Source organism: Sprattus sprattus, assembly GCF_963457725.1.
Source record: "Sprattus sprattus genome assembly, chromosome: 2".
In the NCBI taxonomy this organism is placed as follows: Eukaryota; Metazoa; Chordata; class Actinopteri; order Clupeiformes; family Clupeidae; genus Sprattus; species Sprattus sprattus.
Genome location: NC_137921.1, coordinates 4,668,434 through 4,692,682, shown reverse-complemented (window position 1 = coordinate 4,692,682; position 24,249 = coordinate 4,668,434). Strand labels below are relative to the sequence as shown.

General features: G+C 41.6%; 1 protein-coding gene across 2 annotated transcripts; it reads right to left on the bottom strand.

Moving 5' to 3' along the window:
- Positions 1-8,083: 8,083 nt before the first annotated feature.
- Positions 8,084-23,161, bottom strand: syn2a (synapsin IIa; the record flags this gene model as incomplete). 2 transcript variants are annotated; one of them, XM_080832433.1, is made up of 11 exons in its annotated part: positions 8,084-8,167; positions 9,215-9,406; positions 10,193-10,295; positions 10,786-10,860; positions 10,961-11,103; positions 11,212-11,274; positions 11,437-11,526; positions 11,720-11,876; positions 12,084-12,175; positions 13,461-13,518; positions 22,728-23,161. In XM_080832433.1, 11 exons carry the CDS (start codon positions 23,159-23,161, stop codon positions 8,084-8,086), a joined length of 1,491 nt encoding a protein of 496 aa, XP_080688559.1. The 2 variants fall into 2 exon arrangements, with proteins under 2 accessions (XP_080688559.1, XP_080688558.1); XM_080832432.1 differs by having other exon boundaries at positions 8,084-8,218; positions 9,263-9,406.
- Between the last annotated feature and the right edge of the window lie 1,088 nt (positions 23,162-24,249).

Here is a 24,249-nt window from a genome sequence, read left to right as displayed (position 1 = left end):
TCCACCAGCAGCAAATGCAGCTCTGTATAACTTCAATATAACTTCCTGTCACAATACAGCTGGCTGGAGTGAGTGTGATAGCATTTCAAAATTGGTTCTTTCATATTTACGATATTCAAATAGTGTGCTAAATCAAATGGGTAGAGCTTTAAAGGTCTTTCACACTTTCGTTCATATTTACGATATTCAAATAGTGTGTGGTAAATCAAATGGGTAGAGCTTTAAAGGTTTTTAAAGGTTTAGGATCACCCAAGGTATTGATGTCTCCGATCCGTGACTTTATGACCTTGTTCAAATGTTTATAGTTAGATCGCACAGCACGCTTTGTTCTCTCACTGCCCTTGTGCAATACTATTGCATGACCTAGGACTCTGTAACAAACTGCTTCTGCACTTTTATCACTTATGGTAACACCACTCACTGTACCAAATTGCCCTTTTTTTTGCCCTACATAACCTCACTTTATGTAACTTGTATTATGTAATGTCTTGTCTGTATGTTTGTATGTCCTCTCTGTTGTGCCTGTGCACTTATATATTTCACCGTAGGAGAGTGGGAAATGTTTTTTCGAATACTTTGTATGTCTTGACATTTGAGGTAATTGACAAATAAAGCTACTTTGGCTTTGACTTTGATCAGGGTAGACCTCTTGCAGGGTTTTAACTTCAACCAAAGGAGTATAAAACCATAGAACCATGCCGTTCTAAAGCCAGGCTTCTAATTAATATGGTAGTGTTAGTAAGCAGTAAGACATCCTTTTAGAAACGTAGCAGCAGATGTTTCCTTCCCAACCCTGATCTGAAGCTCGCAACACCTGTTCAAACACAGCCTGACATGTGTGTGTTGCATAAGTCTTTTGAGATCAAAATTAGTGAATTGCCCAGAGTTTTACTACCATGCTGACACATTAGATACGTATAAGATAAGGTCAGTTAATCTGCTCCTCCTTACTCTCGATGGGAGTCTGGATCCGCTCCACAGATGCAGAACTCATATAACCTATTTTACAGCAAAAGATTCTTTCTATTAAAAAGATTCTTAGGGACCAGTGAAGACCTTTTATTCTTTTTGGATTTCCAAATGATGTTATATTTTCAAAAACATGTTTTATAACTCAATTAAAAGGATTTACCATTGAATTTCTACATGACCACATACCATAGAAAAACTGATGCAAGGAGCATCCATTATGTTACAAATACATAGTGTTTTCCCATATTGTATTCCTAATGTATTCCCATAGTGTTTTCCCATAGTGTATTCCTATAATGTATTCCCATAGTGTATTCTCTCCACATGCATGAATAATGTACTGCTAAACAGCCTGAACCCCATATGAAAAGTATAAGCAATTCCATATGCATAGAAATTAAAAGCATGCCATCACCAAGCAACAATTAAGTCAATGAATTGTAATTGACTAATACAAAAACTGCAGAATTAGCTACACTATGGGAATACACTATGGGGAAACACTATGGGAATACACTATGGGAATACATTATAGGAATACACTATGGGAAAACACTATGGGAATGCATTAGGAATACAATATGGGAATACACTATGTATTTGTAACATAATGGATGCTCCTTGCATCAGTTTTTCTATGGTATGAGGTCATGTAGAAATTCAATGGTAAATCCTTTTAATTGAGTTATAAAACATGTTTTTGAAAATATAACATAATTTGGAAATAACATATATTTAAATAATTACGCAATACCATAGACAGCAACTTATTTAATCTTTCAGAATCAGCACGCAGGGGAAAACACTCATGAAACTTCTCAGAAATATGTTTCACCCAATGATCAGCATTTCAAAGCCTTGCATCACTAGTGTAGATTGCCCTGCTTTAGAACTTACTGTGTCCAGTCCATGTCACAAGTCTTGGTGTAATGTGTTGCATTGTGTCCTCCATGAGTGTTTAGATTAAGTTATGAATTACATGAGACAGCTGCTGTCCACTCCAATTATAATGTGTGCTACAAACAAGGACATGAATGTCGGTTAAACCGCCTACAGGTTTATGGAAAATTCATTACATATCGTTGTTGACATGGATTGTAATTACTTCAAGGCCCTTTTACAGCAAGATATAAACACGTTACAGTGTATAATACAAGACCTTGCTCTTCAATGATTTATTATTGATGATATAATTATATTATATCACATTGGGTTTAAGACAGCACACTCTTGTCTTGAAAAGGCAAGTTGACGTTTTTGTATTTAATATTCATCTGGTTCACCTCTAGGATACAACTGTCCTTTTGCAAATCCTAACATTACATTTCAAGTCGCCGTCAGCAATGGAAATACCCGTCACATGTCACAGTACAACATACACTGTCCAATGCAAAGCCAAAAACCGTGGTGACAAACCACTGACTATTTAAGAGCAGGTATTAATAGGAGTGATGTAACAAGAACAAAATTTCATTGTATTGCAACACATGCCAAGTACATGGACATATACTTTAAAGTGGCACTCAATTTACCCCAGGTATGACGAAAGGAGATCATAACAAGTCGCAGATACATCCGCACTGCAGGCTTACAATTAGCTAAACTCACGGTAAATGTTTCATACTTTCATTGTCTGCACGTAAAGCAACCGTCACGTGTAATAACATATGAAATATAAAAATCCACAGGGTTTAACAATGATTCCTGTTACCTGAAGGAGATGTTGCTATTTCTTTCGAAACTTGAGTGGCGATCTTGATTGTCAGGCTGTTACGTTCAATCCCATAAATAACTTAACAGAGAACTTGATTGTGCTAGTTGTCCTTGTGTCTGTCGATTGTTCCTTTAATTTTGAAATCCATACCGAGTTTTATCGAGAATAGTAAACACAAACAAGAAACAGAAACAAGGCTATTTATCGACATTCGAAGGTGAAAAAAATTGTAGGCTACTGACCTTAACGGTGTCTTCCACATATCAAATATATTCGATTGACTATTCTACATCGAGCAATGTTTGTTTATTTCTTTTGTGACTATCTAATCTACATAAATTATAGTAAGGTCATCCTGTGGCGCTTTCTGATGACTTTGTAGGCCTAATTTCCGTGATCTGTCGAGCAAGGCTAAAGATTGTCAGGTGTTCATCGACACATGAACTTCGGAACTTCGGCGCCATTGACTCTTTATCAAAGGTCGCATATGTTGACTTAAAAAGGTCTTCATGTTTAATTTGTTCCCTGACTTTATTTGTTCATGGGTTGAAAGAAAGACCATTGTTTCCTACGCTGCACTGATACAATGCAAAAAAAAACTTTACAATACCATTGACAATCTACGTTAATACATGGAACGAGGTCGCTGTTATGCAGACCATAGGAAGTAATTTATTTATTTTTACGTTTATGTATGAACAGACATGCATAAGTTAGGCTACATTTTGCATCCGCTTCACAAACAGCTTATGTTAGCACAATACAACACTACAAAAATACATTCATTAAGTGCCATATGGATAGTCTAACATAAAAGTTATTTTTATCAACTATATCCTTATGAGTGAAGCAGTAATCATGCTGTGCATGCAGTATTCAGGTATAATACTTGTATTATTCCTCAGGTCCAACTCTGTATGACAATACAACAATGTGTTTTTAACATGGAGACATCCTGCACCAATCACTGAATACTCACACTAAAAGCATGAAACTCATTTTAGCTGAAACCTCGAAAAGCCCATTCAGATAGAATACAATCAAAATGGAAAATACAAGCATACAATCAAGTTAAAAAACCTAGTGTACACACGATTAAAACACAGACACCATAATATAGCATACTGTTTAAAGTCTGTTGCTTTATGACACTATACCCTTGTGAAAAATAAACTTCAAAACTACATTCAATGAAAAGATAGCTTATAAGCATGGACATTCTATTATTCAACAACACGTAAGACATCACCAACTCCGCTTAACTCCTCTGTACAAATATACTCAACAGTTATGGCTTACATTTATAATAAAATAGACAAATCACGAGTATGAATCATGATTTTGATATCTTCTCTTCTTGGGCATACCCCTAATCAGAGAAAAGACTTGCGAAAGACTTCCTCAGGTTGCGAACGGTTTCCGCTTTGGCCACCCCCTCACTGGCCGTCTGGAAGAAGGATGTTTCACCGAGGCCAAAAGCATTACTCAGCGACTGAGATTTACTGCGAAAGCAATGAGAGAGTGCTAGATCAATGAGAATATCACTGTTTCGGTGAATTGCAGGACAGCATGATTGATGACAAATGACATCGGATACTCTGTTCATCTTTTTGAAGCTACCCTCGTCGTAAAGTCACAGATTACAGATGTAGGCTACTGTAATCTGTGACCTTACGACGAGGGTAGCTTCAAAAAGATGAGCAGAGTATCCGATGTATCAACTGCCTATTACAATAACATATGTATTTTATCATTGATTATGAAAAGCTTTGAGCATAATTCACAAGATTCAGGGTTAAAGATTATTATTATTCTTGTTGTCGTTATAAACTATTTTTGAGAGTGTAGAAAAGGCTGCTTACTTCAGCTGAGGAGTGGCCTGAGCCCTGGCCGTCCCCTGCGTCACCTGCTGCTCTTTACCTGCGTCAGGTTGGGCCATGGCCTCACCTTGGGGCTCAGGTGGGGACAGAGACTGTGGGGGAATCATCGCCTGGGACACAGCTAAGAGCTGGACCGGAGGCCTGGAGGGGAGCTGGTCTTGAGTCCTAGGCAGGCGCGGCTTGTCCTGAGGCCCAGAATTAAGCTGTTCTTGACCCCTGGACTGGGGTTGGTCTGGACCCCTGACTGGGGGTTGTTCGTGAGGCCTGGATTGGGGTTGTTCTTGATCCCTGACTGGGTGTTGTTCCTGAGGCCTGGATTGGGGTAGTTCTTGACCCCTGACTGGGGGTGGTTGCTGAGGCCTGGACTGGCTCTGTGTTTTTGAGTTACGCCGTCTCGGTGGCAGGGGCTTGGCAGGCTGCCCTTCTAGGGGCTGCTGCTGATGACTCTTCCCAGCATGCCGCGGTGCAGACAGGCCTGCAGGCTGTGTACTCAGCCCCCTGCCAGGGTCTCCTGTAGAGGCGCTCGACGCAGACCCTGAGGGTGGAGCAGGCCCTGAAGGTGGTGGCTGATTTTGAGAAATGGATGCCTGAGAATCCATGAAGCTCCCTATGTTTAGTACAAGAAACACTCTGATATTAAATACATATCTCTCTCTCTCTCTCTCTCTCTCTCTCTCTCTGTTGCTCGGTCTAGCCAAGAAACATATCCATGACCCAGACATTTTGTAACATGAATTTTATTACATTTATCTTCTCTGCTCCTCTGAGGAACATTGTAAACATCAAAAGCCACAACACAACACTTTCCACAGCTAAGTAGGAAGGCACAAGTAGCAAAGGGCACGAGGACACAACAAAGAAGACTCTGCTGAACATCAATCTTCAAGCAACAAAAGAACACCGGGTAAATGTGAAAGGGAACATGCCTGGCTCCTGCCTTCTAAGAGAGGACTTGAGCTTAACCAGATATCCGGGTCGACAATGCTAATCAGTGCTATCAGACAGAATAGTGCTAGTCTTTAGTGTTAGCAAATCAATGCTGGTTGTCTAATATGAACCATTCCTTCAGGAACAAATGTAGCAACACAGCGAGCATATATATTGCAAATGAACCTTTATTGCCTGCGAGAAAGGAAGATATCATCACGTAAAGGAATTCATCCACAGTATTATCTCCGATTTTGAGTGAACGCCGTCCTAATATCAAATATTGAACTGGCACCAGGACAGATCACAGTGCCGGAAGGCTGTAGCCAAGAAATTGTGGGTAATTATACTGTAGACATAATTGAACAATGGAGCTGAGTAGAGAGTAATTGCGATTATGGCCTAAAAGATGACTCATTATTATAATTTAACTACCCGACACTTTGGCAGTAAAGTTGGTGCCCCCAGCAGCAGTAGACTGGGACAAATGAAAGGATCAGATTAGAGGCCAGAATCCAATTGCGAAATCTGAAATCTGAACTATATCTATTTAGCTTACCTTGACACTTTGTTACTATACATCTCATAAAATGACACAAAGCTCAATAAACACTTTAAACTTACTGCACAAGTACAGTCAGTCTTACAGTCTTAACGAGGTACAAAATAAATTGTTATTAAAAATGTACAGTTTTAGTCAGTAATTGATGATTAGCAATCATACCCACTAACCACCAACTGCCTCAGCTAGGCCTGAAGTAAGATGAGAGCCAATGGGAGACATCATAGATCATAGAGAGAAGTATGGACTAATGTATCTTTCAAACTTGGCATGGAAAACTTAAGACCATCACACAGGCAGTTTGTATTATTTGTTGTATGTATGTACCCTCATCCAGAATGACAGGAGTGTGCTATATATTCATCTGATAAACTACACTATAAGACAATACACCAGTTCCATTTCAGAGTATGCACAGTGGGTCAATTTAAACAGATATATCTATATATATATATTACCATCTCTTATTTGGGCAGTGCAATATGTGAAAGAAAATAAACATTGTATTGCACACCCCATAAACTTATTCAAATAAGGCAAATAGAGAAAATAATCTGCAAACGGCACAACCATATACTCACGATATTATCGAAATGATCCATGACTGCCATACAGGAACTGAAAAGAGTCTGTATCAAACAAATGATTGCGACACATCTACACACGACCTAATATGGCTTAAACCATAAAACCTGACTAGGCTGATATGCTGAATACTCTATTGTGTCTAATAGACAAGACACTAAAAAAATATGATGGGTCGACTTGTCGTAATGCACACCTTTCACTGAACGGAGACAGAGTGTGTTAAATATGGCTTTCATCTATAAAGGAAGAAGAGGAGAAGATGCTCAACTATGCATCCAACAGAACTGGCAGAGTTATGCTTGTGAGATAACGATTAAAGAGGAGCAGGGCCAAACGAGACACTAAGTGCAGAATCGTTTAAAGTGTGAGGGTCTCATCCTTTGGTTTCAAACAATATTGGTATACGTATGTAGTACAAGGCCTTGGTACGTAGTTTTTCGAATTCTGGTATACATCCGAAGCTTTGCTGTGCATAGAGACCCATGATGAGGGTATTACTGTGGATTATAGACTTGATAGCTCAACTGTTTCTAGAAGGGTTCAGATTTGGATGCACTATTGATAAGAACTGGCAGAATGGTCGCTAACTGTTTTTGAACTCTTAAATACATAAAGTCTGTATAGATAATGTGATGTTGTTCATAGCTTTTCTTACCAGCGTATACACTTCACATATACTTAAAAATAGGGACAACATCTTATGACATTCACCAAGCGCACAGTCCACAAAATAGAGAAGGATATTTGTTAACAGTGCTGTTACGAAATACATACATTATCCTGACCTCACAATTCATCACAGTTATCCTTGTTAAAACCACTCATGCAAATAAAAACATGTATATAGGCTGGGACATGTAAATATATATGAATGTAATTTCACGACGGCCATACACGCAAGCATACATATATGTATTTACAGACGCACATTACACACACACACACGTCAAACTGCACATCCAACCACAGTTTGAACATCATCAATAAGTGAGCAACAAAATGGAAAAGTACAAAATAAATAGTAATAAAGAGTTAGATGTTAAATGATAAAATATGAATGGGTACAAGTGACACTGAACACAGTATAGGCACAATTTGTTCTTACAACAGCCCTGAAGAAAAAAAAAAGGAAAAAAAACACTCACTTTTACAGAGAAACAAAAGCAACCATCAAAAGCACACAAATCATCAGCGTCACAAGGGGGGGAACAGTACATTTTGACACTGCATAGGAAAGACAAACACCGCCCAGGCCAACGTCACACACACACACTGTGCAGACGTACACAGACAACTTAAACGCTTAAACTCTCATTCAGCTTGCCCCCCTGTTCTGGTCTCTGGCAACACCATGTGTTTTTCACCAAGACTGATTCTCGGCTGCAATAATTCTATGCAGTTCTATTCTATTCCTCTTTCTGTTCTATTGGGTCTGTGGTCTCAGTTAGCCTGGACGGGCTTGGGCCCCACCGCGACGCCATTACAGTCCAGAATGTACTGCAAACAACCTTGAGGTGGGGGCCTCTGGGTCGGGGTCTTCTTCAGGTCGCTCGCAACCTCCTTCTCCGTGGGCGCCTACAGGGGGTCAGACAAACAACACCAAAAACAGGGAACGCACTTTGTAAACACGAACTGACATATTGTGACATACAGTATATACAGTATATACATTACTAGCCTGGTCATTACCAGCCTGTGACTCCATTTCATTCCGTCTTTCAGTCTGGGCCAACCCAATGCATTTTGGTTTCCGAGATGGGCGGGTGCTTATCTTGAGGTTTAAAATCATTGGAGTTCCCTTAACCAATCAGCAACGTTTAGTAAGCATTCGGTAGATTAAACTCTTCCCAAAGCCAGTTGGGAGAAGAGCTACGACGTCCTTTCCAATCATAAAACTTACAAGAAAATACTCTTGTTCTCCTTTTAATTTTCTGATGTTCTCGAGAGTTGAGACAACTTTTCCGATAGCTTTTCGTGTCTTTTCCTCCAAGGCGAGTTTTGCGTCACATCTCTGAACTGTTCGCTGATTGGTCCTGCAAAATTTTGAGTTCTGGAGACGATTGTCAATGGGGTTGGGCCAGACTGAGTATGAGCTTGAAATCAATTCAGGCGGAAATACGTAGGCTGGTGTCACCAGGCTAATACAGTACAGGTGTTAAAATCATATGAACTATTTGACGAAAGACAACATCTAGAGTCAATGTTGACCATTTACAGAACACTTCAATGCAATTCCAATACTATTTTTTTTAAGTAACACAGTTCACAAACATGAACTGACATATAGTATGAAGTATCATGTTCTGTTATAACTACATTCAAAAGTTAATGTTAGGATATAAAGTGAACACAGAGTGCACAACATTACTGCACTACCTTCTGGTGAAAGAGGCACTTATGAAGGGCTTTCAGTACATTCGTACTGTCCTCAGTGGTGAAGTCCAGGGTATACGCAGGTATACGGAGTATACCCACTTATTTTTCAGTCAGGAATGAGTATACCCACTTCTCAAAACAGGGCGTTTATCCTGTACTGTATGGGATGCTTAAAAAAATTAAGAGTATACCCACTTCTCCAGGGACCACTACACCACTGACTGTCCTGCCTGGAAACCGTACCTGTGATGGCTGAATGGTAGTTGGCCGTTGGAGTTTAGACGTCGATCCCACTTCTGCGTTCATTTTGGCCACAACCATGTCGCAGATCAGCTGCCTGTCCTCGGCCTGGTGATCGCCGATGAGAGGCATTGAGGAGCCCGCCACCTAACACAAACACACCAATTTACCACACAGAGCCAAACCTCCTGATACAAACACACCAATTTACCACACAGAGCCAAACCACCTGACACAAACACACCAATTTAACACACCGAGACAAGCCACCCGACACAAACACACCAATTTACCATACAGAGCCAAACCACCTAACACAAACACACCACATTACCGCACGGAGACAAACCACCTGATAACATAGTGAGATAATCTCAAATCTCAATCTCTACCTCTGCCCTATTACATCTAGAATATCTAATTCCAGTTTACTAAGAAAAAATCTAGTGTTGAAATGGAGGAGCTATACGCCCAGATAGCAGCTAACTCTGGACCCAGTGGTTCTGTGCTACAAGTTCCATCCCAGAATGCACTGCTATTTGGGGTTCTTTCTAGTCAAGTAAGGAACTCATCCAGACAGTGCTGGCGCAAAATTCATTTTTACAGTTACTGGAGGATTTGGCGATTCCACACATAAATTCACACAATTGAACAAAATGGCTGCCTGTTACGGTAAACAGAGTGGACCAATCAATATAAAACAAAAACATGTCCCTAACAAACATGAAATAACTAAGATAATTAAAATCAGATGTATTAGTATCAAAGAGCATTTCTGTTCATTTCTGATAATTAAGACATTATTAAGACATTATACAACAGTGTCGTTTAAATTATCATAATCATTACCACTAATAATAGTAGAACAATTAAATGAACCGTATCATAAATAACCTTTCCACCCCTCATTAATCACTGATATGCTCCACAAACCTCCGTGATGTAATCCTTTCCATCTTTGCCATGGATGGCTTTGACAGCACAAATTTCCAGGCCGCCAAACACCTCACAACAGGTGTCAACCCAGAGTTTATACCTGCAATCACACATACACAACTCATCAATCATCACAAATCACCAACATCAACCCACTTTAACTTTGAGGCTGTCAAACAGAGTGTGACTCTCTAAACACTGAATATGTGTAGTGTTGGTACTGCATCGGATTCTAGTGTATGGCAGAACTACTCCACTACAGATCCAAGTCCTTCACAGAGTCAGCTACCGACAGAAATGTCTGCACAAGGTACTATGACTTTAACCACCTGCCTACTACAGCCCATGCACTTGTCCCTTTGCAGTGTTTTCCCCGTAAACATAATTATCTCTGATGAAGGGTGAGACTAAAATATTATGTAATTACTGTGATCTTGATTTCAGCCGTTCATTGTTAATAGTATGTCATTATATTATCGCTTGAAATACGTGACGGCATTACATTTCTAACATGGATACTGTCCCTGACACCTTTCAAGTAAATCTCGTTGTTGCTATGGTGGCGTGTGCACTTTGTGTGTGTAACTCACCTCTCTGTCATGGCAATTTGGTCGAGCATTGCAGCTCCTGTGTTTGATTTCCAGTTACCAGAGATAGACGTCCTCCTGATGAGGAATAGGAATCCATCCATTATTAATGTCTAAATCCACGTACATTTTCAGGGCATTTGACATTAAAAGGGCCACTGAGCTTGCGTCTACTCACATGTAAGCTTTGTAATCAGTCCCGATCTTCTGAATCCTGATGTCATACTTCGATTCGATGAATGGCTCTGAGGTGGAGTACGTCTTTGTGAGAGCCACGACGCTGGCAATGTCCTGAAACTTACTGTGATTGTCCACTTTCACCTGTTCACAGGTACAAATACAGTTAGACAGGCCTCAGATATAGGTCATCAGTACTTCACAAGCTTTCAGCACAGCCCCAAACCAGCATTAAATACCCCACAGACCTACCTTGCCCATCCCTGAATGAGCGTGTCCAATTTTCACAACAACAGGAAATGTTGGCATGGCAACCTGGAAGAAGGTCACAGATCATTAAGGAGCTATAAATGGGTCTTGCTGAGTCAACAGGCATTTAGTCTAATCAGTGCCGTCGGTGTCAAATGACTGATAAGACGGGCCACTCATATGGTCCCTATTGTTAATGAGACTAAAAATAGTTATGTCGTGTCGTACCATTTCTTTGTAGTTTGGATAGTAGGTCTGCTCAATGAGAGGAAACTTCTCTGCGCCAAGGCTTCTGTATGCACCGATCAACTGAGCAAACTAGACACAGAACACAAAACAAAATAAGGGTGTTATGGACGTGTATCTAATGTTGTAGCTTGTTAGTGCAAAAGATGAAGTGAATGTTCTCCTGTAGTTGCATCATGATTATGTAATCTCGGCAAAATGTTTTGATGTTTCTGTCCTCATTGTATTGAGCGGCAGTGATTAGCTTGCGTTTCGGAATACATACAGCCCAGGGTTTGTCACACAGGTTGTAGACGGAGTCCAGGGAGTTTAAGCTGGGAATGCCAGCGTACTGCAGAGCGATGACGAGGTTGCGGAAGTCGTCGTTTTCAGTCATGCTGAAGGCGTGCTGGCGAATGAGCACAAAGTCTGGCTTAAACGACCTGAAAGTGAGATGGTTGACAACAAACAAGATCAAGCCAAAGAAGTCAGAGGTGTGTAATTATGGCCTTAAACTGTACAGGTACATATATTACACTCTCAAATTAAAAAAAAACCTTGCTTGATCCACTACTGGAGGGTAATATTGATACGAAAACAATCAAATGTTTACGAGGAAGTGATTGCATCCATTGCGTTCGGTGTCTCACCTGATCACTTGTGTGTCATTTTTCAAGACCTGCATCGCCACAGTGCAGCTCCCATTGGCATGAGATACCACATCAATGTCGCCAAACTGGGCCTACAACAAAACACTGGCATTTACCATCATGGCAAAGGAATAACTCTCAAACACTGTCTGTGCTGACAGTACATGTCATGGTAATCAGAGGCGGATCTTCCATTAGGCAAACCTAGGCAAGTGCCTAGGGCCCCAACCAAATCTGTCTTTATTAGGGGCCCCCAAATCTGACCCCCCCAGCCATTACTTATGTAAAAAAAAAAAAAAAAACACATTTCTAGTAGAAAAAAATAACAAAAATATCAACATAACGCCGAACTAATGCCTAAATAATAATTTTCCAGCACACATGCTCCCCTCCATTGTGTTTTGGACTAGTCCAGAATATGATCACGTAGTAACGCATGCAGCACGAAATAACGTTACTTCAAACCAAAGCAGAGGGATCCCTAGAAAGGTTGCCCCTGTTGCAAAGCAATAAACCTCCAGAACAATAGGTAATTTGCTTGGCAGATAGAAAACAGTTTCCCTAACAGAAAGTCTGAAGCTTGAAGTTATTTTCAAACCTTTACTTGGGTAGCACTGTAAAACTGAGCAGACATGCAGAATACATTTTAGTAATCTCATCTCGTAACATTCGTTTCACATAGCATTGCGTGTTTAAACTGTGATAGAAAATACGTTAGCTTAATACTAACGTATAGGGGAAATTACAGAGACTGCGCTAGGTATTAGCATCAATTAATTCAAGTTAATGTTTTTGTATATGAGCCTGACATTTGCTCGGCAGATAGATAACAGGTTCTGTAACAGATACACTGCCGAAATTGACTGTCTCTCACTCACACACACAGCCACTGTTATTCCTGTCCACACACAAAATCTTTTCATTGGTCCTGTTTAAATGTAAATGGTGGTTTTCATAGACTCATATCCATTTTGTATTTTAGTTGTGTTAAGTGCAAGATCATTTTGTATCTCTGGCAGAGAATGGAAATTCTAATCTCTCTCTCTCTCTCTCTCTCTCTTTCTCGTTTGATCTGAGTAATAAACATGTAATTTTGGCAAAGGCTGGAGAAATCTGAAACTGATTTTACTGTGGAGAGTTGAGTGGCAGTGCACTATGGGTTTATTGCGATTCTAAGAGTATTGGGATGGTTATTTGTTTTGTGTACGTGTTTCAAAAATGAGGGCCCCATGTCTATATTTTGCCTAGGGCCCCAAAATGGCTAGATCCGCCCCTGATGGTAATGGACACTTCCTATACACGGTTCTAATAGGTCTAAGGAGACATTTTGTCAATTGCACTTGTACTTTCAAAGGTCCTACACTTGCACTTGCTTACCTGCTCCACTTTGATGTCATAATCCCCTTGTAACTTCTTCCCTCTGAACACTTTTGCCCTGGAACAAATGAAGAAGAAAACAATATGCTGAATATTTACTGTACTCATTTGAATATCTAAATTGACCAGCAGACTAACAAAGGGTCACGTTAAGTTAGTCTTGTCTAAAGGATTGTTGGTCCGTTTCTAGCAGACAGCCTTGGAAAGATCAGACACCTATCACAGACACACACACAATCCCCATCGAACAATGAAGTCCTCAGCTCCTTTGTACAAACTAGTCCTTAGCTGTGGTAGTAGTAGCAGTAGTAGTAGTAGTAGTAGCAGTAGTAGTTGTAGTCGTAAAACACATTCCTATGTTTGGCTGCAGATTTCTCATCCTCTTACGCCCCATACAAAGATCAGCAGACATGTGTCAGTCTCATTGGTATTTTCAGTTGAACACAATCCTATCGCATCTACCCAACCAGCATGTAAACATGACTACTGTTGCCTATGTGTATTCAGGGGGAGAGAGTTGAATGATCTGCTTCTGCATTTCTGTGTTCGTTATGAATAACATTTGTGATGTACTCTACTTCAGATCATTGAAGCTGTTGGTTTTAGTTTTAATTGACTCGGCTTTGTCTGCGTTGTCGAAAGCCTCTCCAGCATGCGTGCAGAAACACGCTCGTTGTGACTCGACTGGACTAATTGCTTTTCAGGATGAGGAAAAAAATAAATCACTTGCTTCAGTGAAACGTTGTTTTGGGCCGTCCCCATCAGATAGATTTCACCAGGAAAAATGCCAGCTGGACTACTCCACCTGAATTATTCATGGCAGATCTAATTTCAGCACAGCACTGGCCTCTGTGAGGACAAATGAGGAGCCCAAAGCAGACTACTACAGGTGGCATGCCAGATCAAAGACGGAAAGAGAGAGGGAGAGAGGTAGAGGGGTAGAGAGAGAGAGAGAGAAAGAGAGGGAGAGGGAGAGGGGTAGAGAGAGAGAGAAAGAGAGATAGAGGGGTAGAGATAGAGAGAAAGAGAGAGGGAGAGAGAGGGAGAGAGATAGAGAGAGAGATAAAGATAAAGAGAGGGAGAGGGAGAGAGGTAGAAAGAGAGAGAGAGAGGAATAGAGGGAGAGAGATAGAGAGAGAGAGAAAGAGAGAGGGAGAAAGAGAGAGAGAGAGGAAGAGAGGGAGAAAGAGAGAGGGAGAGAGATAGAGAGAGAGGGAGAAAGAGAGAGAGAGGAAGAGAGGTAGAGGGGTAGAGAGAGAGAGAGAAAAAGAGGGAGAGAGATAGAGAGAGAGGAAGAGAGAGAGAGGGAGAAAGAGAGAGAGAGGGATAAAGAGAGGGAGAGCGAGGCAGAGAGAGGGAGAGATAGAGGGAAAGGGAGAGAGAGAGAGTGAGAGTAGTTTGACCATATCTGGCATTAGCCTAATGCAAACTGAATTGTGTTGTGTAGCCCGACCAGTGCAGATTTAGACATTGAAAACATAGTCGTGTTCAGTTGTAAGCAAATGTAAAAACTGTGTTGTGATGTGTCTGCAATCACCAGAGAGGAGGAGAGGAAGAGAGGAAGAGACACCAGGATTACAGTACTTTCTCCAGCTATTTATGTGCTCTGCCTTCAACTATCTTTATGGTTCCCATAGTGATCCAGTGTGACTGGATGATAGCAGTTGCTATGCAAGAAAACATCACATACCTGCACACGTGTTTGTAACCTTAACTGTAAATCTTGCCATCAGGACCGTATACTATTGCTATATAATTAAAGCCACTACCAGGATTCTTAATGGATGTTTAAAGATGTTTCTCTGCATTTGTGGCACATTTTTCCCTCTGTGTAATAATATAACCAATAACATAGCATACCTCCCAATGAAACAAGATGCACTGTGCGTTAAATAACCTTAGTTTAGGGACTCAACCGTCAGGATGGCTGTGGTTGAAATGAGATTATTGGTTGATATCATTTTTTGCCAGCCAGCTCCGCCTCACTTACACAAGACAAGAAGCGTTTCTGCATTACAGAGATAGAAACAGTCATTGAACCCCAGTGCAACAATATTGAAAAATGAAATTGAAAATATTGCTGAATTATACAGATAAAAAAAGAGATACAAAAAAAAGAAAAAGTGAAAAGGGTACTTTCTCAACACCTCTAGCAGATTTGCTGTCTTTTCTATGTCTATGCAGTGAGTGGATTTGAGATTTGGTTTTATATCCATAGCAATCTAAATCCAAAGCTGTTGCAATAAAAAAAGAACCTAATAACCTATCTCACCTCAGCGCTCTCCTTCTCTACTGAGCAAGTGATCCTCTCAGTGAATACTGAACAGATTGCTCTAAGAGACCGGCGCCTATGAAATGAAATGAAAAAAATGTAGAAAATAAATGAAAAAAATGAAGAAAAAAAATGAAAAAAATGTGGAGAGGGTTCAGTGCGTGTGTAACCTGTAGCAGAGAACTGCATCGTGGGATTCCTACAGGTACTCTGGCAACTGTTGACATTTGGACAGATGACAGGTCATTGCTATGCAGATGAGCGAGCGCCCTAAGGCATACTAATGAAGATGAGAGGCAGCCTTTTCATGCCCTGCATAGAAACAACGCACTGCGTTTCATCACCAGGCCCTCCTCATCACACAGTAGGATTAATGGATGGAGTGGATGAAACAATCTTTTCCTTTAATAATCGCCAAATTGATATCACATTTTTTTTTCTGCAACACTGACCACAAATTATCTCAAATTAGCTTAGCTCTCTAAGCCTTTAGATGTATGGCCCACTGAAATACATTTAACTGTAATACATATATAATCAATCATACAGCCTGCAATCATACAGGCTGCAAAACAAACCTTTATCTAATTAAAATTGAAAACACACATGTATCCTTGTAATGCTTCTAATCTCTTGTTATTTGCTGTGGATTATACCTTTCGCATTAATCACCGTTGGCATGATTTGTCTTGTGCCACAGCAGTTATTGCCTCATTTTGTACTGCAACAAAAAGGTCATTTGGCGATCTCCCACTGGAGGTTTTAAAGTCATTGTGCAATTAAGGTTGTAATCACGTGTAATTAGATTTCATGTTTTGATTGGTTGTTGTTTTTGTTGTTATTATCAGAGGGTTTCGATTTCGCCTAATGAATTTGCTCTGCCAAGCCAATACCACTGTTGCCACTAAGCTCCGCGCACAGACAACATTTAAAAATGATATCTCGAAGAATCATTTCCATTTGTACAGTTCATTTATAATTGTTATCTTGAAGAATCATTTCCATTTGTAAAGTTCATTTATAAATGTTATCCTGAAGAATCATTTCCATTTGTACAGTTCATTGATCTGTGCTGTGTGCTTCAGCATAAGGTGTGGGTCACATCCGTGGAGGGACTGCACTGGCACCTCCCCAGTGATTTCAGTGATTAAAGGCTGAATCCGTGCAGACGAACACCAGCCCCCGTACCGATTCAAATCTACTCACTTTCTACCCCAGACTTCGATCGTTGCGGATAGAGAGTGCGGATAGAGAGTGCTCGTCTAAATGATAGGGCTATCTGTATTAGCTATCTGTATCAGATTGACAAACTAGGGTCCATGTAAACGACCTCTAAGTGGGAGATGTTAAATTAAGAGCTTGAGTAAACTGTCTGCGTTAGAAGAGAAATAAATGGTTCAGTTTGGCTCTGGTCATTCACTTGCAGGGAAGAGGATGTGTCTGGGATTACCATTTCACAAAGTTGCAGCCACTATCTCCTTGTCCCAAAAGATCCGCAATGACATCTTAGGGTGTATTGCTGTCAGCCTGTGTTGCCTCAAATGAACTCTGACAAAGTTGTTTTTAAGCAGAAATAAGTGCTGTATGCTCTCATACAATATGTATCCATCCTCGGCTACAGATAAACGATGACCCGAGCTCCCACAGAGCTAGAGCATACAGAACTCTACAAAAATGGTGGCCCTGTCTTCATGATAGGTGTGGGTTTAAAGAGTGTATTCACCGCAGTGAGCGTGATGATATTAGTCGTACTTGAGAGCCTGTCTCCAGAGAGGGAAATTATCATGTGAAATACGAGAGTATGAACGCGTAGGATCGTCTGAATTCCTGTGTGTGGCATTTGTTTGAGAGATGACTCACCACTAAATGTGCCCTGGTTTTTTTCATGATGTGTAATGAAAGCACCCTGCACAACCCTTTTCAGAGTTTTAACTTTCATACGGTGTGTGTGTGTGTGTGTGTGTGTGTGTGTGTGTGTTTGTGTGTGAGTGTGTGTGTGTGTGTGTGTGTGTGTGTGTGTGTGTGTGTGTGTGTGTGTGTGTGTGCTTTCATACTGACGAGACTGAAGTTTGAAAGACTGCACAGGCTCCTTACAAGGGAGTCCCTAGACTCAGCCTAGGGACACCACCACAGTGTAAAGCTAATGCTGATTTCTACTGTTAACATGACTTGTTTTGATAATGAGACACAACCAAAGGAGCACACATACTGCATACCCTACCTGTATTGTAAATTGCTTTTGATATAATCTAAATTAATAAATGTGCATGTACAGTATATAGTCATACACAATAGTGCGTAATATACAGATTATATAGCAGACGAATCATAACATAAAACATAATATATTTTTCACATTTAAAGGCGTCTGCTGTCCCGGTTAACTGAGAGGAGGAATGTCTTTAGAGACGACACAGACGCTTCCCTTTATCACTCACAGTCTGGATCTACTGAGTGGGCTGGGGGCCAGGCCATTTTGATCAATGTCGAGACAGGAATCAGATTTTCTAGTGTGTCTCTCTGGATTTCACTAGAAGAACTGCCCTGTTCATTTCACTGAAGGACAATGTAGTCACCTTATCTAGTGTCAAATGTCTGTAATTTCCTGCTCATTTGTCTCCTATTCATATTTTTACATGACGTTTTAAATTTAACATAATTTGTTCTTAGCCAGAGACTAGTATTAGTAGTACATCTCTCTGGGGCGACAGTGGTACAGGAGGTAGAGAAGTCGTTTAGTAATCAGAAGGTTGCAATTTCGATTTCCTGTCGAAACGTCCTTGAGCAAGACACTGAACTCCTAATTGCTTCTGATGTGCAGTATGCCATCAGTGTAAATGTAAAATGTGTATACATCCTTGTAAGTCGCTTTGGATAAAAGCGTCTGCTAAATGACTAAATGTAAAAAGTGTATACATCTTTGTAAGTCGCTTTGGATAAACGCGTCTGCTAAATGACTAAATGTAAATGTAAAAAGTACGTCATAATGGGGCTAAGGCCGTCTCAATGTGAACATTTCCACTGCCAAGTGATTTTGGCACAGACCTTTGGTGGCCTTTTGAGCGTCATTGTGTGGGGAGTTTTCTGTTGTGTCCAATGACAGACTAGACTATGCCCTGTGGTCTCTCTCTCTACACAGCTGCCAGCCTGAGTCTAAATCTGTAGCCTGTCTGGCTTTGGGCAGCGAGCCCGGCTCAGGGTTTCACATCTGCTCAGCATCGAAGATGATTGCGAGACGTGACGGGCAAGAAAAACACAAGCTTGCTGAAGACTTTAAAATATTAAACATGACGACATGCAAATTGCATTTCCTTTAACACAAGCACGTGGCCTTCATGTTATCCAACATGTTGCCACTCTCATGCACACTGCTGCATGTGTACTGGTTCAACAGGGGGAAATAGAAAACAAAGAGCGAACACCTTTACTATTTTCTGTCTTGACATTTGACTGTAAACTTATTAGCATTGTTAGCCTTTACCTCGGGAGTATTTGAGGTGATGCTGCAAAGTGAACATGTGATAGGTGCCATCCCCAAGCCACTCAGATGTGGTGCAGCGATGCCATTTTACAACTTACACTGCCAAATGTCAGCATTAGTAGGCTAATTAGCTCTCCACCTCATTTATCCTTGCCAATTAGCACTAACACAGAGAGAAACTGAATCGTACTTGACTGCTTTTCAGTCTGAAAGGAATCCATCCAAATATCTCTAATCACTGATGTATTCTTTTACATTTGACTCACGTCTCACATCTATTCCGACGATCTATGAGGTGTAACGATCAAATAATCGAGTATATACCATTTATACGAGTATAACCGTTGATCAGGTCCAGATACTTTGCAGACAGAGACACCCACTTGAGGTAAGTGTTCATTACAGCATGTGTTATGAATGCAATCTATAGTGAAGATGTGCTTAGGTCAAGAGGGGACAGCAGTTTGTGTGATACAGGGTTGAAACACTTAGTTACAGTATATATGATAGCAATGAAATGTCCAACAACCCCTATATTGATCCACCTCCATCACCATACCTCTCTGACCTCCTCCATATCAATGTCCCTACCCGGTCTCTCAGGTCTGCCTCCTCCATCAGCCTGACCGTCCCCCGAGCCCATCTGTCCACCATGGGATCTAGAGCCTTCAGCCGCTCTGCCCCTCACCTCTGGAACTCCCTCCCCCCCTGACATCAGGAACATTGACCCAAATTCAATCGCTCTTTTTAAATCTAGCATCAAAACCCACCTGTTTAGGCAGGCGTATAACTTTTAATGTTCCTGGTTGCTGAAGTTGTTTTTCTGCTGCTGCTCTGCTTTGTGTATTTAAACAAATTTAATTAACTGTATTGTTGACTGTTGTAGCGACCTTGAGTATCTTGAAAGGCGCCTTATAAATAAAATGTATTATTATTATTATTATAATTATTAATAATAATAATAATCAATACAACACTTATACAGGTATAACGCCGCGGACATGGTATGCGCATGGTATTCACGACGCAAATTCGTCATCAGCACAATCTGCGCAGCACCAAAAATGTGTGTACTCGCGAGCCTGTTCGGGTTGGCTGCGCATGTGCATGCAAGTTTTCAAGCACTGGCCCAGGGTCCAGAGAAAACACGTAATTACGTAATTTAGTCATTAAGCAGTCGCTTTATGCAAAGCCACTTGCAATACAGATGTCATGCTTCAGGAAGTCATGGCTGATTAGATTAACGTTAGTTTAAGGGTTGGTAGCGATTGCTATTTAGATAGAGGGGTAAACGGTGATGAAGGGGCAGAGAAAACTGTAAACCTGTACACAAATGACTGTCTTTGCTGTGGATTCACATGACGTTAAAGTCAAACACAGTAATTGAGTGATTAGGCTTGTGCGCTGAGACGCGGGCGCAACATGAAAAAAACGAGTATACTTTGGAGACAGCCATGCGCACGCACGTCCATGTCCGCATTGCGCGAAGCCATGTCCACGGGAGTAAACCTGCCCTTTTACAGGATGGCAACAAACACTGCTTTAAGCTCCAGGAGACCATGTCTTTTTATGGCATACCTCAGCTAAATGGCTTTCCATTTTTATAGCTTTTAGGAAAGCAGACGCTCTGAGAAAACAACATTATTTTAGGACCTCAGCAACTAAAAAGAAAACTTAAAAAAGAGCCCAAAGTGCCTTTCAGCCAGAGGTGGACTCCCACAGTAGCCATATATATCCAACTTCACTAATTTTGTAAATAAACGTTAAAAAAAACAAAACATAGCCTCTGATGTGAAAAGACACAGTTTGGGGAAGGCGAGTGACTTATTATTAGGAGTATTATTGGATAATTTCACGAAAACATCCAAGTCCAATCACAGAACAATAACGTTGCCACATACTTCTAAATGACCTGCGTCTTGGAGCATAAAGCCATCTAATTTAGCTCCAAACCAAGTCACCTCACGTCACAGTAGAGATCTATTGATTGGGTGGCGTTTGCTGAGGGGGGGGGGGGGGGGGGGCGATGGTTGTCTGGCCCGTTACCAGCCGTTCCTGGTTCTGGTCCTGGTCCATCTTCTCCTGGCGTGAAATCAAAGCGTCTTTGAGCAAGACATCATTTCAAGGTGACAGTGTGCCTTTGGGGCTCAGGTGTTAAAGTGGTTCTCATCCATCCTAGGAAACTGTTGAACTGTTTTGTTGAACAGATTTATCGAACCGTTTTCACAGCTCTCGATGGAGTGTTTAGAACATAGAGGTGGACTTACTTAGACCTATGGATGTTCTCCGCCTGTCATTCATTCCTATTTTCATTTTATCAGGCACGTATTCATATGCTCAATGAGAAATCATATGTGGTAATGAAGTCTGCCTGAGGCCTCATCATTCATCATACCATCTGGGATTTGAAGGGCATGATGGGCAAACATGACCATATCTTTCTGTCCATTATGTTCTGTGGTGCATGCTTAGATTATATTTACATGATGGCATCCTATACACATAAGCAATACAAACATACACACACACACTACAAACACACACACTGAAGAAACAAGAAACCCTCAGGTATAAAATAACCCATTGAAAAATATTTAGTTAATTAATAATAAGGTAACTAAGATCGTAATTTATATATATCTTTTAGTAAAAAGTGTAAACTCTCCCTGGAGTCAGGTGCTGGACACACACGTAATCCTTTCCCGCCTGTCTGAGGAAGTGCAGAGCCTGCGGATCTAGCCTACATCACTGTATGAGGATCACTTAGTGTAATGGCTCCCTTCCTCGCCTTAACTGAATTACTCTTGTTTTCTAACTGATATCCAGATGAAGGTGTATGTTTTAAAGCGACCACCACGTATCACACTTTTTGGATTTCAAACTCTTATGAGGTTCAAATCATTTACAAAATGTATTTTAGAATTCATAGCTTTATTGCTGTTGCATAAATTAATCCTGTTGTATAAATTAATGTATTTTTTGCAAGTGAATATCAAGAATGTATACTCTACATCATTATGTATAGATGTATACTCTATATCAGATATTCCCCATTATTATATATATGTAGGAACACTATTCTATTCTATTCTACTCTATTCTATTCTATTCTATTCTATTCTATTCTATTCTATTATATACATGTAGGGACACTCCTGACTGGCAGGGTACCCTTTCCAAATGACACTTAATATATTATTCATGTTGTATAGAGAAGTGTACACATCGGGCTGGACAACCCAGAAAAACATTCAAATCTTTTATAACCCATCGTAACTGATCACAGGAGTACCAGAAGGCAGTAAAACCTGTTGACAAGATTAAAGAAGAGCTACTTCATACAACACAACCCAGCCTAAGATAACACCAGATGACACGACACGACACAGCCCAGCACAGCACAACACAACACCTTAACAGTACACAACACAGCATTGCAACAGCACAGCATAACAGCACAACACAACACAACTACAACCACAATACAGTCTTTGCATTGCCTGCAGTAACTCACCACTCCTGCGTGGGCTCATCAATGACCAGCAGTATCTTGAACTTCTTGGGCGCCGTGACGGTGCTCTGCTCCACCAGTCCTGCCGAGGCTGCCGTCTGCTTCACCACATTGGTGATGGAGCTGAAGAACCCGGACCCGGTGGACGCCGGCTGAGGCTTGGGTTGAGTCTGAGGCTTGGGTTGAGGCTGGATCTGGGGCTGAGGCTGAGGCTGAGGCTGGGGCTGAGGCTGGGGCTGGACCTGGGGCTTGTGCTCAACAGCAGGAGAGGTGCTGGGCGCCGGTGCGCCGCTGTCGGCCTGTCCCCCAGACGCAGGTGCCGCGGGCTGCGGGGGAGGAGGCTGCTGGGGGTCTTGCTTCTGGAGGTCCGACAAGTAGCCATTTGGCAGGTTGGAGATGAAGGTGCTGTCGGAGAGACGGCGACGCAGGTAGTTCATGGCTGCTGCTGCGGCGTGACGAGCCGGAGGGATGCAGGAGGAGGAGGAGGAGGAGGAGGAGGTGGAGAGGAGATGGAGGCTAGCAGGTTGAGTCCAGAGCTGAAGAGACGGGAGCAGCAGTAGTAGCAGCACAAGGGTGGCGCTTGGAGTAAAAAATTTACGTGAGCAGAGAGGATCACCTCCCTTCAGGCTGCAGCTCTACGAGGGGTGTGCGTGTGTGTGTGAAGGGTGGGGGGGGGGGTTTCAGTACTCAATGTAAAAGGGTTTCCTCCCAACTCCACTGCACTACGCCGTGATCGCTTGTGAGCTTCCCCCCTGCCTGTGTGCGTGCGTGACGCCGCTCACTCCCCCAGCCAATCACCAGCCCCCCCTCATCCAAATGAATGCCTGCAAGAGATGCTCGTTCTTTCGCTCGCTCACTCACTCGCCCCGCTCCACTCCTCTCTGCTCACCAGCCGCTCGCTCTGTCTTCCCCTCCCCCACTCTCTGCTTCTCACGCGTCACGTCATGCATGCAGAGAGAGGAAAAAAAAACACACACACAATAATAACATTGGGGTTGCTTCCAGGACACTGTGTGTGTGTGTGGGGGGGGGGGGGGGGGTGTAAAATGGACGCTACCCTCTCGACTGTTAGCTCAATGTTTTCGGTCCACCTATATGCCCTTGCGTCTGTGTTGCTTGTCTTCTAAAGGAGCAGAGAGGACAAGAGGAAATGGCTAGGAGGGATTATTAGTGTCTGTGTGAAAGGAGAGGCACATCTCTCCTGGGACTCCAATGAGCACAGTTAACCCTATCCTTCACAGGGACTGATTTATAGAGCCGTCTTTCCTGTAAACTGTTGTGTGTGCGTGTGTGTGTGTGTGTGTGTGTGTGTGTGTGTGTGTGAGAGAGAGAGAAGAAGAGAGAGGGGGTGTTTGCAAAGACAGGAGGAGAGAAAGAGAAATGTATGTGGGGGTGGACCATTCTAATTTGATTAGTATCATGTCATGTCATGCTGACTTGAGAAACGTTCAGAAATATTCATTATTTAGTATTTTCATAGGTCAGTATTTTCACAGCTTGAAGTTATAATCCTACACAGACATTT